The sequence below is a fragment of the Podarcis tiliguerta genome (genome assembly GCF_965153285.1).
Source record: "Podarcis tiliguerta genome assembly, chromosome: 4".
NCBI classification, from domain to species: Eukaryota; Metazoa; Chordata; class Lepidosauria; order Squamata; family Lacertidae; genus Podarcis; species Podarcis tiliguerta.
The window spans coordinates 86,841,059-86,852,445 of record NC_139537.1 but is presented as its reverse complement, the minus strand read 5'-3'; the positions used below and the strand labels follow the sequence as shown (position 1 = coordinate 86,852,445).

At 49.0% G+C, this 11,387-nt stretch overlaps 1 protein-coding gene across 2 annotated transcripts; it reads right to left on the bottom strand.

Annotated features, from left to right (window-relative positions):
• Window positions 1–1,272: 1,272 nt before the first annotated feature.
• On the bottom strand, window positions 1,273–10,839 carry SLITRK5 (SLIT and NTRK like family member 5). 2 transcript variants are annotated; one of them, XM_083437719.1, is made up of 2 exons: window positions 9,494–10,839; window positions 1,273–5,578 (listed from the first exon to the last, which is right to left on the bottom strand). In XM_083437719.1, the coding sequence occupies exon 2, from the start codon at window positions 5,568–5,570 to the stop codon at window positions 2,685–2,687; it is 2,886 nt and encodes a 961-aa protein (XP_083293845.1). In that variant the 5' UTR covers window positions 5,571–5,578; window positions 9,494–10,839; the 3' UTR covers window positions 1,273–2,684. The 2 variants fall into 2 exon arrangements, with proteins under 2 accessions (XP_083293845.1, XP_083293846.1); XM_083437720.1 differs by lacking the exon at window positions 9,494–10,839 and adding an exon at window positions 8,222–8,380.
• Window positions 10,840–11,387: the final 548 nt, after the last annotated feature.

Sequence of the window (11,387 nt, the reverse complement as noted above, 5' to 3'; positions counted from 1 at the left end):
ATTACATCCAAATGTAGCCCCCTCCTGAATAACATGGTTTATTCCTTTCTCCCTTTTGAGAAAGCTAGGATGAGACATGAGGTCTGGAAGAAATCAAAAGTACCTTGATGAAAGCAAGATTTAAAAAATTCACAACCTGAGGTCTCAATTTTTCTTTTTTAAAAAGTCATATACTTTGCACAAGTAAGAAAATCCAGATAGAAAGTTCTTTCAGGAAAATTATCCAACAAAACCATTTATCCCCTCTTTCCCAAAACAGAAACCCTGGACATGCCACAAGGTTAAGAATCCACGTGAAATATCACTTACCCGGTTTCACACATATAAAACGAAAACTATAGAAAGGAGACAAAATTTCAAGGTGAAACTATAGCATTATACAACATAGGTCTGCAGGGTTATGTACCGTCGGCGTGATTAAGTACGGCGAGTTCAGGAAACACCTTAAGGAATGCATGAGTTTAATGCTATCACGTCCATGATATCAGTAATAAAGGGTGTGGGGAGAATGATGTTCATGCGTGAGCAACAATTGGCACTGGAAATAAATCATGTAGCTTCCGGTAAAGACTATTTCATTTCCTTCCGTTTGAAATTGTTATCAAGTGTTTATTCATAAACTATATAAAAAAAATTACATGTGCTGGGATACATATGAGACCACAACCTGTCCCATTGTACAGTGATGCTGTGTTTATGAATATCTTTGCCACTGCTTGCTGCCCAAAGGGGTAAGAATCAATATTCCATAAATAGATTTGTACAGTCCGTCATTTTGGCCTTCCAAGGTGCCAGCACACAAATGGATCTGTACAAGGGCAATTATGTTCGACTGAACAACCCAGCAGTTCTCCAACTAAGATATTTTGGTTGAATTATGAAAATAAACCACCACCACCACTCCTGCTAAAATAAACAATTTCTACATGTCCCTCACTAATTAGTCCAATTAGTCATCCTAGCAGGAGGCTCTGTAGAATAATCATTCATAAGAAGCAGCAACAACAAAAAAATAGATCATATATATTTCTTTCTTTCCTGTACCGACTGATTGCCTTGGATTGTCTATTAGGTTTTGGTGATGATAGTGTTGATGATTTAATTTCAGTGGCTTGGATCCAAATTATGTGAGGCACACTCCAGTTCCACCGAAAGCAGTGGGACTTAAATTACTAAGCTGGTTTATTGAATTCAATGGGTCTAAAGTGTGACAAACTGAATCTGGATCCCCCTTCTGACATTCTCCAGAGACCACAACAGCTTTGTGCAGAGTTTGGGGGGGGGATAGAAAGAGCTCAGAATGCAGTGTAACACTTCTGAGCAAATCACAGACTCTGGGCCTCATCCTGTAACCTATTCAACACCCTGGGCAGTGGGAGATGGAACTTAAAAGTACCACAATTTAGTAGGAACCTGCTCTGGCAAATGTAGAAGATGCCTTAAACTGCAATTCTGTGCTCCGTGAGGCAGCTTCAATCCCCACTGAAGTCAGTAGGAGCATAGCTGTGTGCAGAATAGCAGCCTATGTATCTGTCAGGTGTTTCCCCTTGCCATCAACTCTGTAGGACCATTTCACACATGACACAGCAGCAAACCAGGCTTTGCCACCAAGTGTACACACGACAAAGATCCACAACCAATCTGGACGCTCTGCCAGATGGAGCTGCAAATTATGCATTTCTAGCACCTGTTTCGTCACATTTTTTTTAGGTCTACATCTAGAAAAGGACATCGTAATGTGTGAAGAGGCCCTGCTTTCTGTTCCAGAGGGAAGTTTAACCACATACAATAAGTAAGCATTCCGGAGGAATGGAGCCTCACAGAGTGAAGAAAATGCTACCATGTATATAAAAATAGGAGCTACAATAAAATAATTTTTTTTGTATATATTTCAATAAGTTATTTTTACTAACCAGTTATGGATCATATATCTCTGAACTCTTTATTGATTTGTCCACATCTAGGGTGATCCTTTTAAAGATCATAATATTGGTTTTTAATTCAAAAGTCCAGAAACATACAAATACATCCTCTTTTCACTTTCCTTAAAAAAGGGGGAGTGGGGTGGGGGAACCAAACGACTTTGTATTAAAGTCAGGGTGTGCCAATCTCTCTCTCTCCCCTGCCCACCTTCCCCAAAGCCATCCATGCCTCAGAAGGGAACTTGGTGCCCAGCACTGTTGAACTGAGGTGAGGGAGGGGGGAATTGTCAGCAGTGAATATTCAACATAAAGAACAAGATAAAATGATTTATGTGACCTTTTCAACATCGTCATATGAGACAACACTCTCTTTAAAACAAAAACAAAAAAAACCCCACATCCCAATTCCTCCTTTTTAGCATCACACAAGTGCAAGAACAAATGCTGTGTCTAGTTCGCTCGATTGATTGATTCCTACTGGCTGTGAGGTGGTTAAAAAAAGAAGAAACCAAAATAAAAATAAAGAGGGCAGTGAGAAAGAGAGAAAGATCTATAACTATGGAATCAGCACACCCTTTCGGTAACTTTTCCCGAAGCTGGAAACTTCTGTGCCAAGGCACTTCACCTTCCAACAACATGAAGCAAAGGCGGATTTGGGGAGGGAAGGGAAGTGGAGGAGAGAAGATCAACAGTGTGTTTCTTTGTGTGTGGTTATTAAATACAAATGCTCTGGGTGGGAGGACGGGAGTAGAGGAGGAGGTCTCAGAACTGACTGAATGTGGTCTGTTTTTCCAACACTTCGAGGTAGTCCGGCTCTGCATTTAGTTTTGCTTTTAGCTCCAGGTATTCGTTCCTGTTGGGCTCCACGTAAACAGTGCTTGGGGGGGTGTAGAGCACTGTTTCCCGGAGCCGACTGTCCCCTGGGCCGGGATGCAAATAGGGGTGAGGGGGGCGCCTAAGGTCATAGTTAGGGGAGTAAGTGTAGGCAGTTGGGGGGAACTTAGGGTACTCAGGGAGGTTGCTGCCCCCCAAAGTGGAAGAAGGGTGTTTGTCGGGCTCCAAAATGCCCCTGTAAAAACGATCAGCATCCTGGACAGGGGAAAGCAACTCGTCCCGAGGCTCAATGGTGCTCACACTGTATGTGGGGCTCCGGAGGGTCTCCTCTTGCCCCACCGGAGCTGCTTGGGGCTGCCCCAAGGCCTGTGGGGGTGGTGGGGGTTGTGGCTGGAGGTGATGGTTGCTGTAGGTCACCTTGAGCTCATGGAGATCTTTGTAATCCTCACCAGCGTTGCCCTCTCTGGAGCGGTAGATTGGGTTCTTGCACATGTGACCTAAAGGATGAGGGATGTACTCATAGACGTGTCCCGCGGGGGTTTTCACCTTGGGCAAAGCCGGACCACCACCTCCTCCTCCATGGTGAAGATGCTGTGGATGCTGCTGGTGATGGGCGTGTGGGTGGGAATGGGGGGCTCCCCCTCCTGTGTACACACTGTACTGCATGTTGAAAGAGCTCACATCCGAGTTGTTGGTGCTGGCATGGTCACCTTGGACCTTCTTCCTGCGCTTCATCACCAGCACAAAGAGACCTGCGGCCACAAATACAGACATGATGAAGACCAGCAGTAAGCTGAGGATCAACACTGACAAAGGCACCGTGGAAGAAGAGGAGGAAGACGAGCCACCAGAAGGTGATGCCGAGTCATCCTCCTCCAAGGTGCTATTGATCTGCCCGGAGTTGGAAAAGGGGGTGGTCTTGGCTGGTCCCTGCATGGATGATGGAGTGGGTGTGGAAACAATGATGTCAGAGTAGTCTGGGCACAGCAGTTCTGCTTTGATGTTCCTCATGTAATTCTGAGCAAATTTCTTAGGGGATTCACAGATTACCTGGTCCACAAGGACTCCTGTGTTGAGTTGCTCGATCCACAACTTCATGCCCACCACGTCGCATGTACAATCCCATGGGTTCTCGTGGAGATCTATCTGCAGGAGGGATTTCAGCTGGTCAAGCACTCCACTTACAGGAAGGTAGGAGAAATGGTTGCTTCTCAGGTTCAACCTGTAGAGAGTTAAGCCAGAAAAAATGCCTCCAGGTAAAGATCTCAGCAGGTTGTTGTTGAGAAACAAGAGCTGTAAATTGGGCACAGGGTCAAAAGTGCCTGGCTCAATCTCCCGGATTACGTTATATTGCAGGAAGAGGTACTGCAAACTCTGAAGCCCATAGAAAAGCTCTGGGTTCAGTTTTTCAATCCGGTTCCCATTCAGGTAGAGCCTCCTCAAGTTAGCTAGATCCTCAAAGGCCCGATCCTGAATGACCGAGATGCGGTTATTGCCCAGGTGAAGCAAATCCAAGCCAGTAGCATCCAGGAAATCCGACCTACGCACCAGGGCAATGTAGTTCTCAGTCAGGTACATCTTCTTCGGGTTGTACGGCTTGGGTTGGAGCTCTGAGATGCTCTCAATCTTCCTTTCTTGGCAGTTGACGTTGAGACCCAAATCGGAGATCTGTAGGTTGCAAGTGCAAGCTGTAGGACACTCCAAAGGCACCGGGGATTTGGTCTGGTAAGCAATGCTGGGGCCATAGTTGCTGTATCCCAGATCCTTGGAGGGCAAGCGGGAGGTAGGACGCACCCTGGACTTGTTGGGTTGGCGGGTCCCTTTGGGCTTCAAGGGCGATTTGTAAACAGCCGAGGAAGAAGTAGCCACAGAGTTTACAGAGGCTGGTGTGGTATGGAAATACCCTGTGGTGCTCAGCGGGGTCTGTGGCCTCATCTCATAATCGGAGATGAGCCTCCTAGGACAAAGCTCCTGCTTGGAAACCTCGTCCAAATCCCTCCCATGTAAACGGAAAGGGGTTTCACAGACTACATCCCCCACCAGGGCTGAATAGGATATGCTGTCCAACCAATCCTTGAGAGCTATCAGCTCACAGGAGCAGTTCCATGGGTTCTCCTCCAGCTGCAGCTCCACCACCTTATCCATGTGCTGCAGGAGGCCCAAGTAGGGAAGGAGTTTGAGCCGGTTGCCCCTCAAATCGAGATGAGTCAAGGGCACAAAACGGAACAGGTTGTTGGGCAACGAAGAGAGGAGGTTGTCGTTCAGAATCAGCACCTGCAACAGATGCAGCTTGCTGAAAGCACTGGGTTCGATGGCACTGATATAATTGTAATCAACTTGCAGGTACTCCAAGCTCTCCAGCCCTACGAAAGTGTCATCCCTCAGTATTTCCAGCTTGTTGTTGTTCAAGTGCAGCCTCCTCAAGCCCCTCAGCCCATGAAAGGCTCCTGTCTCGATATCTTGGATGTCATTGCCGCCCAGGTGCAAAATCGAAGCCCCACTGTAATTGACAAACTGGTTGGGGTAGAGCCTGTTGAGAAGATTCCCAGACAGCAGGAGATGGTAGATGGAGAATTTGGGGGGGCTGATCTCAGAGAGGTTGATGATCCCCCGGTTCTCACAGCTGACCGTCAAGATGCCATCCTTCTCCTCGCAAGGGCATTTGTTATCACAGATCTCCCCATAATACTCAATGCTTTCTGCCCACGCCAGGACTAGAGATGTTAAAGCAAAGGCTATGGTTTGTACCATCCAGATATGCATTTTCTTGTTGAGATCCTGCTCCAGAGTCACCGTAGAGCAGCAAGCATACATGTTATCTCCTGCGGAGGGCAAGAAGAGAGAACAAAACACCATCATGTAATGGGGACTGAAGCCTAGATCATGACAAAGTTAGGAGGCAAGGCTGCAGAGGGACAGAATTTAGGTTGCTTGCCAAGGGTTTTGATTACAAGACGCCCATCTAACTCTTGTTAAATAATAGCTATTAACTTACTGATTTAGTACAGGTTTCCTGTCTTTCGAAAGGTAAAGTCACAACCCAAGTCCTTTATTCCTAGGAACGCATTTCAATATTTTGTTTTATTTGTTTCTATAGTGTTTTCCCCTCCCCCACTACACACACACACACACACACACACACACAAACACACACACAATCCACAAATATACATAAAATGGCTGTCAGTTTAGTTATTTGGTTCTAATTTCAGAGAACAGAAGCACCATTTTATGAGGTTTTCAACCTCACCTATTACCTACCCGGCAACCCTTCCCTTTCTTTCTCAGAACATTCAGAATGAACAGTGACCTGCAAATGAAGGTCTCCCCCCATTTTTTGGCAAGGCTAGCCTGCTCTCCACATATATAGAGAAATGTAAAACCATTCCTTGAAATTCCACTGCAGAGGTCTATAGTACAAATGACTGTAAAGATAAAGAACACTAACATTATTATTTTTAATCGTTTTGAAAGTGGGGGGAACAAACCCTGAAAAGGGTGGACCCCCACCCAAACACCTGATTTCCTAAACAGCTTTGCTGTATAAGCTTACACAAAATGTCAATCAACATCTCAATTTTTTAAGGGGGGGGGGAATCAAAAGTGATGAAATTCTTCAGCCAAATAATTCAATATACTTCCCCCCTTGTCATCTCAAAGGCTTTTCTTTTTTGAAAGAAGAAAGGGGGAGGGGGAGACAGCGCAAGCCACTGGTGGAATATTTATGAATTCTTATTAGAAGATCTTCTTAAAAGAAGTTATCATCGCCGCTTGCTTCTGGATTGATCGGCTGGTAAATGAGTTGTTTTCACAAGGGCACTGGCAAAAAGGCAGCAGTGCAACACAGATGCGCTCTCTCTCTCTCTCTCTCTCTCACACACACACACACACTAAAAAGCATCATCCTTTAAGCCACTCACCCAGAATTTGGCAAACATGCTAGACTTGAGGAGTGTCCCTGCAGCCTCAGCCATATCTGAGCTACTGCTTCTTCTCCCACGCTTTGCAAAACTAGCCTAATTGCAATGGAGAGAGCTAAGTGGGTCTCATAGAGCTAGATCATCAGCAAGTCCAGGAGCGGTGGAATTGCTGCTTCTCAGCTACCATGGCTGTCAGCACTCTCCATCCTTCTGAGAAGGCATCCAAGGGAGGTGGATTGGGGAATACCCCCCAAAAAAACTCATCCATTTGCACTCCCCTCAACCTGTATCTGATCTCTGAACCGGCATCCAGACAGACAGACCATCCCAATTTCTTTTCCCCTCTCAAAGCCTTTCTGTCTTCCCCCTAAAGGGTCCTTCTACTTGTGTCTGAACACAATAAATATCTAGACAGAGGATGGATGGAAGCTTCACGGGCAGCATGTGGGGTTGGGGGGGTGGATTAATAAGTCGCCCAGCGTCAATCGATGACTTTTGGTTTGTTATTATTGCTTTTTAGAAAGAGGATGGCTTGAATATGTTCAGGTCAACCCTTCCCACAAGTCCAAGAACGTTTGAATTTGGAGGATCCTAGACATCTCTCTCTCTCTCTCAATTTATTTATGTTTCTAAGCATCGCTCACAGATTGACAAGCATCCGTCTAGGTGCAAGCATTTTGCAGTAGAACAGAACCCAGACACATTAGGGTAGAAGTCTTTGCTTCACCAGCGGAATGAATGGTTTGGCAAAAAGGCATGTCTCCCTCTCTGCGTTAAGCAAGAAGTCAAGCTGGGAGGGGGAACCCCCCCCCCAAAAAAAACCCCTTCACTTCTAACACAATTCTCAGATCCAGCAGAGCGATTCATCCATTATCTGGCTGCTTCTCGGAGAGCCATATCACAAATAAGTAGGTACCTAAATAAATAAATGCATCCTTTCAGACTGTTTTTATTTATTTTTTAAGGGAAGAAAACCACCCAAGGCTTTATTTGAATCGGAGGTAGCAAGAGCAACGAAATAATTTGCATGTCCTCCTCCCTGCACCTTCCCCGGTCTTCAAAATCGTGGAGGGGGATAGGGAAGAGGACATGAGACAAATAAAGTTGAATGTGGCATAGAGAGGATTGCTCCAGAGATCTGGTTCGCAAAGGCTAGAAAAAAAGGGATGGAGAAACAGCTAAGTGGAATGTGTTTCTGTGTGTGGAAGCAGAGAGAGAGAGAGAGAGAGAGAGAGAGAGAGAGAGAGAGAGAGATTTGAAAAGGAGGAGGGGTGAAATTCTTGTTTCAGTGCTCCTCTTTCCCGTGCCCCCTTCCCCGGGGAGGGGAAAAAAATGAGTTCCACCCCTAATATTACCGCACTGAAGCAACCGCCTCGGTTTGCAAGCAAAAAGCTGGGGGCAGTGGTGTTGCTTTGCAAAAAAGAAAAAAGGGAAGGGGGGAAATGGGGGGTGTAGGGGAGCCAAGAGCAACAAGGAGACATGGATCAACGCTCTCCGACCCCCCCCCCGCGTCGCCCAGTCCTCCTCCACCCCCTCGCTACTTACTGAGGCAGAAATCTCCAGGGCCCAAGCATTGTTGCAACCCATAAAGCTGCCTCGCTCGCCCGCTCGGTGTGTGTTGCAAACCGCCCAGGCAGAGGCGAGCAGGGAAGGCGGTGGGGATTGCAGTTGGGAAGAGGCTGCCTGGCTAGCGGGGAGCGCACACACAGCCTTGCACACGCCGCTGAGCCTCTGCTACCACCCCCCCCCCCTTCAACCAAGCCCGGACACACACACACACACACATACACACACCAGCGGTGCCAAGGGCTGGCTCCCAATTCTCCCCTCCCCAGTAGCGGAAAGTAGGGGCGGGGGCTGCTGAAAGGAGGGGTGGAGAAGAAGGGAGTGGAAGTATTACGGGGAGGAGAGAGGGAGCCAGGGGTGTTCCCCCCCCCCCCCCAGGAAGCTAGCAAGTGGGTGGGTGGGTGGTATTTTTTTTTTGGGGGGGTGTTATCTGGAGAAGGGAGGTTTGCTGATGTGTGCCTAGTTTTGAATGACAAGCAGGAGGGGTAAAGGAAAGGGTGATTTGGAGAGGTCTGGGTGCAAATCCTGTGTGGTGCTGAGGGAGGGGGGCGGTCTGGGGGGCAGAGTGGCCAAAGGGTGAGAGAGAGATCCGGATGAGTTTTCACATGGGTGAGGGGCGCCCTGGGTGATTAGGAAGGGAGGGGAATCTGTAGTAAGGGGTGGAAAGAGGCAATTCGCTCCGTTGCTCGGATGGATCTGGGTCAGAGGCAGGGCAAAAAGACGGGGGTGGTTTGGAGAGGGGGGGGTGGGAGGAGAGAGAAGTGTGCGCGCGTCTGGAGGGGAGTCGCAGGCAGGAGACGGTCTCCGCTGGATTTGGGGGGAGGCAAGTTGGAAGGGTAGGGCCCACGAGGAGGGAGAAGGCAGGAAGTGGGGGCTGGAGGGGGGGGACAATGGAGGGGGTCGTCCCTGAGAGATTCAGTAAGGAGGGAGAAGGGACAACCCGGGTTGGCGCGTGGGGGGGGGGGGGAGATAGGCGATCAAGGGGGGTGCTTGGGGTGCAGGAGGCCCTGAGCGAAGAAAACGCCATGGTGTGTGTGTGGGGGGGAGATTGGGTGGAGGGTTAAATGCACGCATGGAGCGGGGTACAAAATCCCTTCTTCCTGCAGTCAACGGAATGGGCAGCCGCCACAAGTCTCTGTGCCGCCCCCCCCCCCGCCCCAGCATCCACACATGCCGACGCACCATCTCTCTTGGCGCGCATCTCCCTGTTCCCCCCATCGCACCCAGCCTCCCGTTGCTGTTGGTACTTACGCTTTCCATGGAAGAGGTCAACTTTCTCCCTGCTCAGCGGCCGCTGCTGGAGCCGAGGCTCCCCTCTCTCCTTCTCCTTCTCCTTCCTCCTCCTCTTCCTCCTCCTCCTCCTCTTTTCCTCAGCGCTGGTCTCCTCGCCTGCTCGCTCACACCATTTCCCAGCGCCCGGGGCTGATGCCACTCGGAGGAGCCTTGGCAGAGAGACAGGACCGGGCGAGCCGCCCCTTTAAGCCTCCTCTTTTTCTTCTTGCAGCGCGCTCTGGACATGGTAGGGCTGGCGACCAGGGCGCAGGGAACCCGTCTTCCCCGGCGGCGGTGGCGCCTGCTCTCCTCGCCGATCCTTCCCCGGGAGCCCCCGCCGTCGATCCCCCTCCGCTTGGGAATGATGGTCCTCCTCCGATCTCAAAAGCTCTGGTGGCATCCTCTGATGCATTCCACCTCAGCCCGTCCCAGGTATTTCCCCCGGACTGGTGGGGAAATCAAAACAACATCGAGAATAATGACAGTAGCAATTGTAAGAAGAAGGAAGGGGGAAAAAACCTTGCAACCTCGCCTTGCTATCTCTATCCACCGATGCCGGCTTCAGCGAGCGCGCGCAAGCCGTTCCGCATCTCTTTCCCAGGAGAGCGCAAAGAAGCGGAGATCTGGGGGAGGCTGCGGGGGAGGCTGGCTCCAGGGGCGCCCCAGCCAAGAACTGCCATCAACTTGCCTTCTTCGCCTCTCCCCACTTGCAAAGAAAAGGAGCTAGCAGGAGGGGAGGGGAGAGGAGAGGCCCTACGAGCCAAGAGAGGGTTTCCACAGGAAGGGGAAAGAGAGAGAGAGAAAGCAAGCAAATATAGCCAGTTATTCTGTATGGAGCTGCTGTTCTAGCCAAGCTGCCACAGACACAGTGGAGCTGGAGAGCTCCGAGGGGGAGGAGAAAGAGAAAAGGCAGCAATAGCAATCCGGATATTGGCGGCCAATAGATGGCAGTGTTAGGCATCAAATTGGCATTCTTCAGGAATGCTCACTTAGCTTGAAGCAAAAGCGGGGGGGGGAGCTCTCCCCCTTTCTCTCTCTCTCTTATTTTGATTTTTTCGCTGTGATGATGCTGATGATTCCTAGGCATGGAGATCAGCCTTGTTGCATGTTTTACACAGGCGGGAGTACTGTGTAAGGGAACCTTGTTGCCAGAGAATCAGAGGACAGGGAGAGGAATTTGCTGGAGAAGGAACAACAAATCACACCAGGTTTTCCTGATGGAGTGACCCCTTTTCTTTCCTTGCCAGCTGGCAGAATTGCGGGAGGCAACGTGCTAAATATGGCCAGTGAATATTTTATGACATTAAAAGTTGTCAGCAACACTTCTTGGTGGTGGGGTTTTCTTGTGCTGTTGGCTTTGGAAACACCCTTCTGACTGTTAAAACACGACATTGCGGGTCTTTTTTTATGTTTACATTTTGGATAGGAACAAGTTGTTGTGTCAGCTTCAGAAACCAATCGGCCGGTTCAGAAGAATATCCAACAAATCTCACAGATCCACCTGTGCACGTTCGTGCAGTATAGCCACTGGTGTGTAGTGATTGTGGGCATCTGCAAACATATTTGCACTGGATATATGGAGCAAGAAAAACTGCAGTGGGTAGAGGGTATAAAACATGCGGAGGAGCAGGGCGCCTAGGTTCAGCTCCAAACGTCTTTTGACAAAGAGCCGAACAATGCAGTCTGCTCTGCCAAAACTCACAAGGAAGATGTCCCACAGAGGAACTTACGGTCTTCAAATAAAAACATCTTGAAGGTCCCAGGCCTCAGAGAGGTTAGGCTGGCCTCAACTAGAGCCAGGGCTTTTTCAGCTGCGGCTCCAAACTGGTGGAACACTCTGTCACAAGAGACTAGGGTGCTGCAAGACTTGACA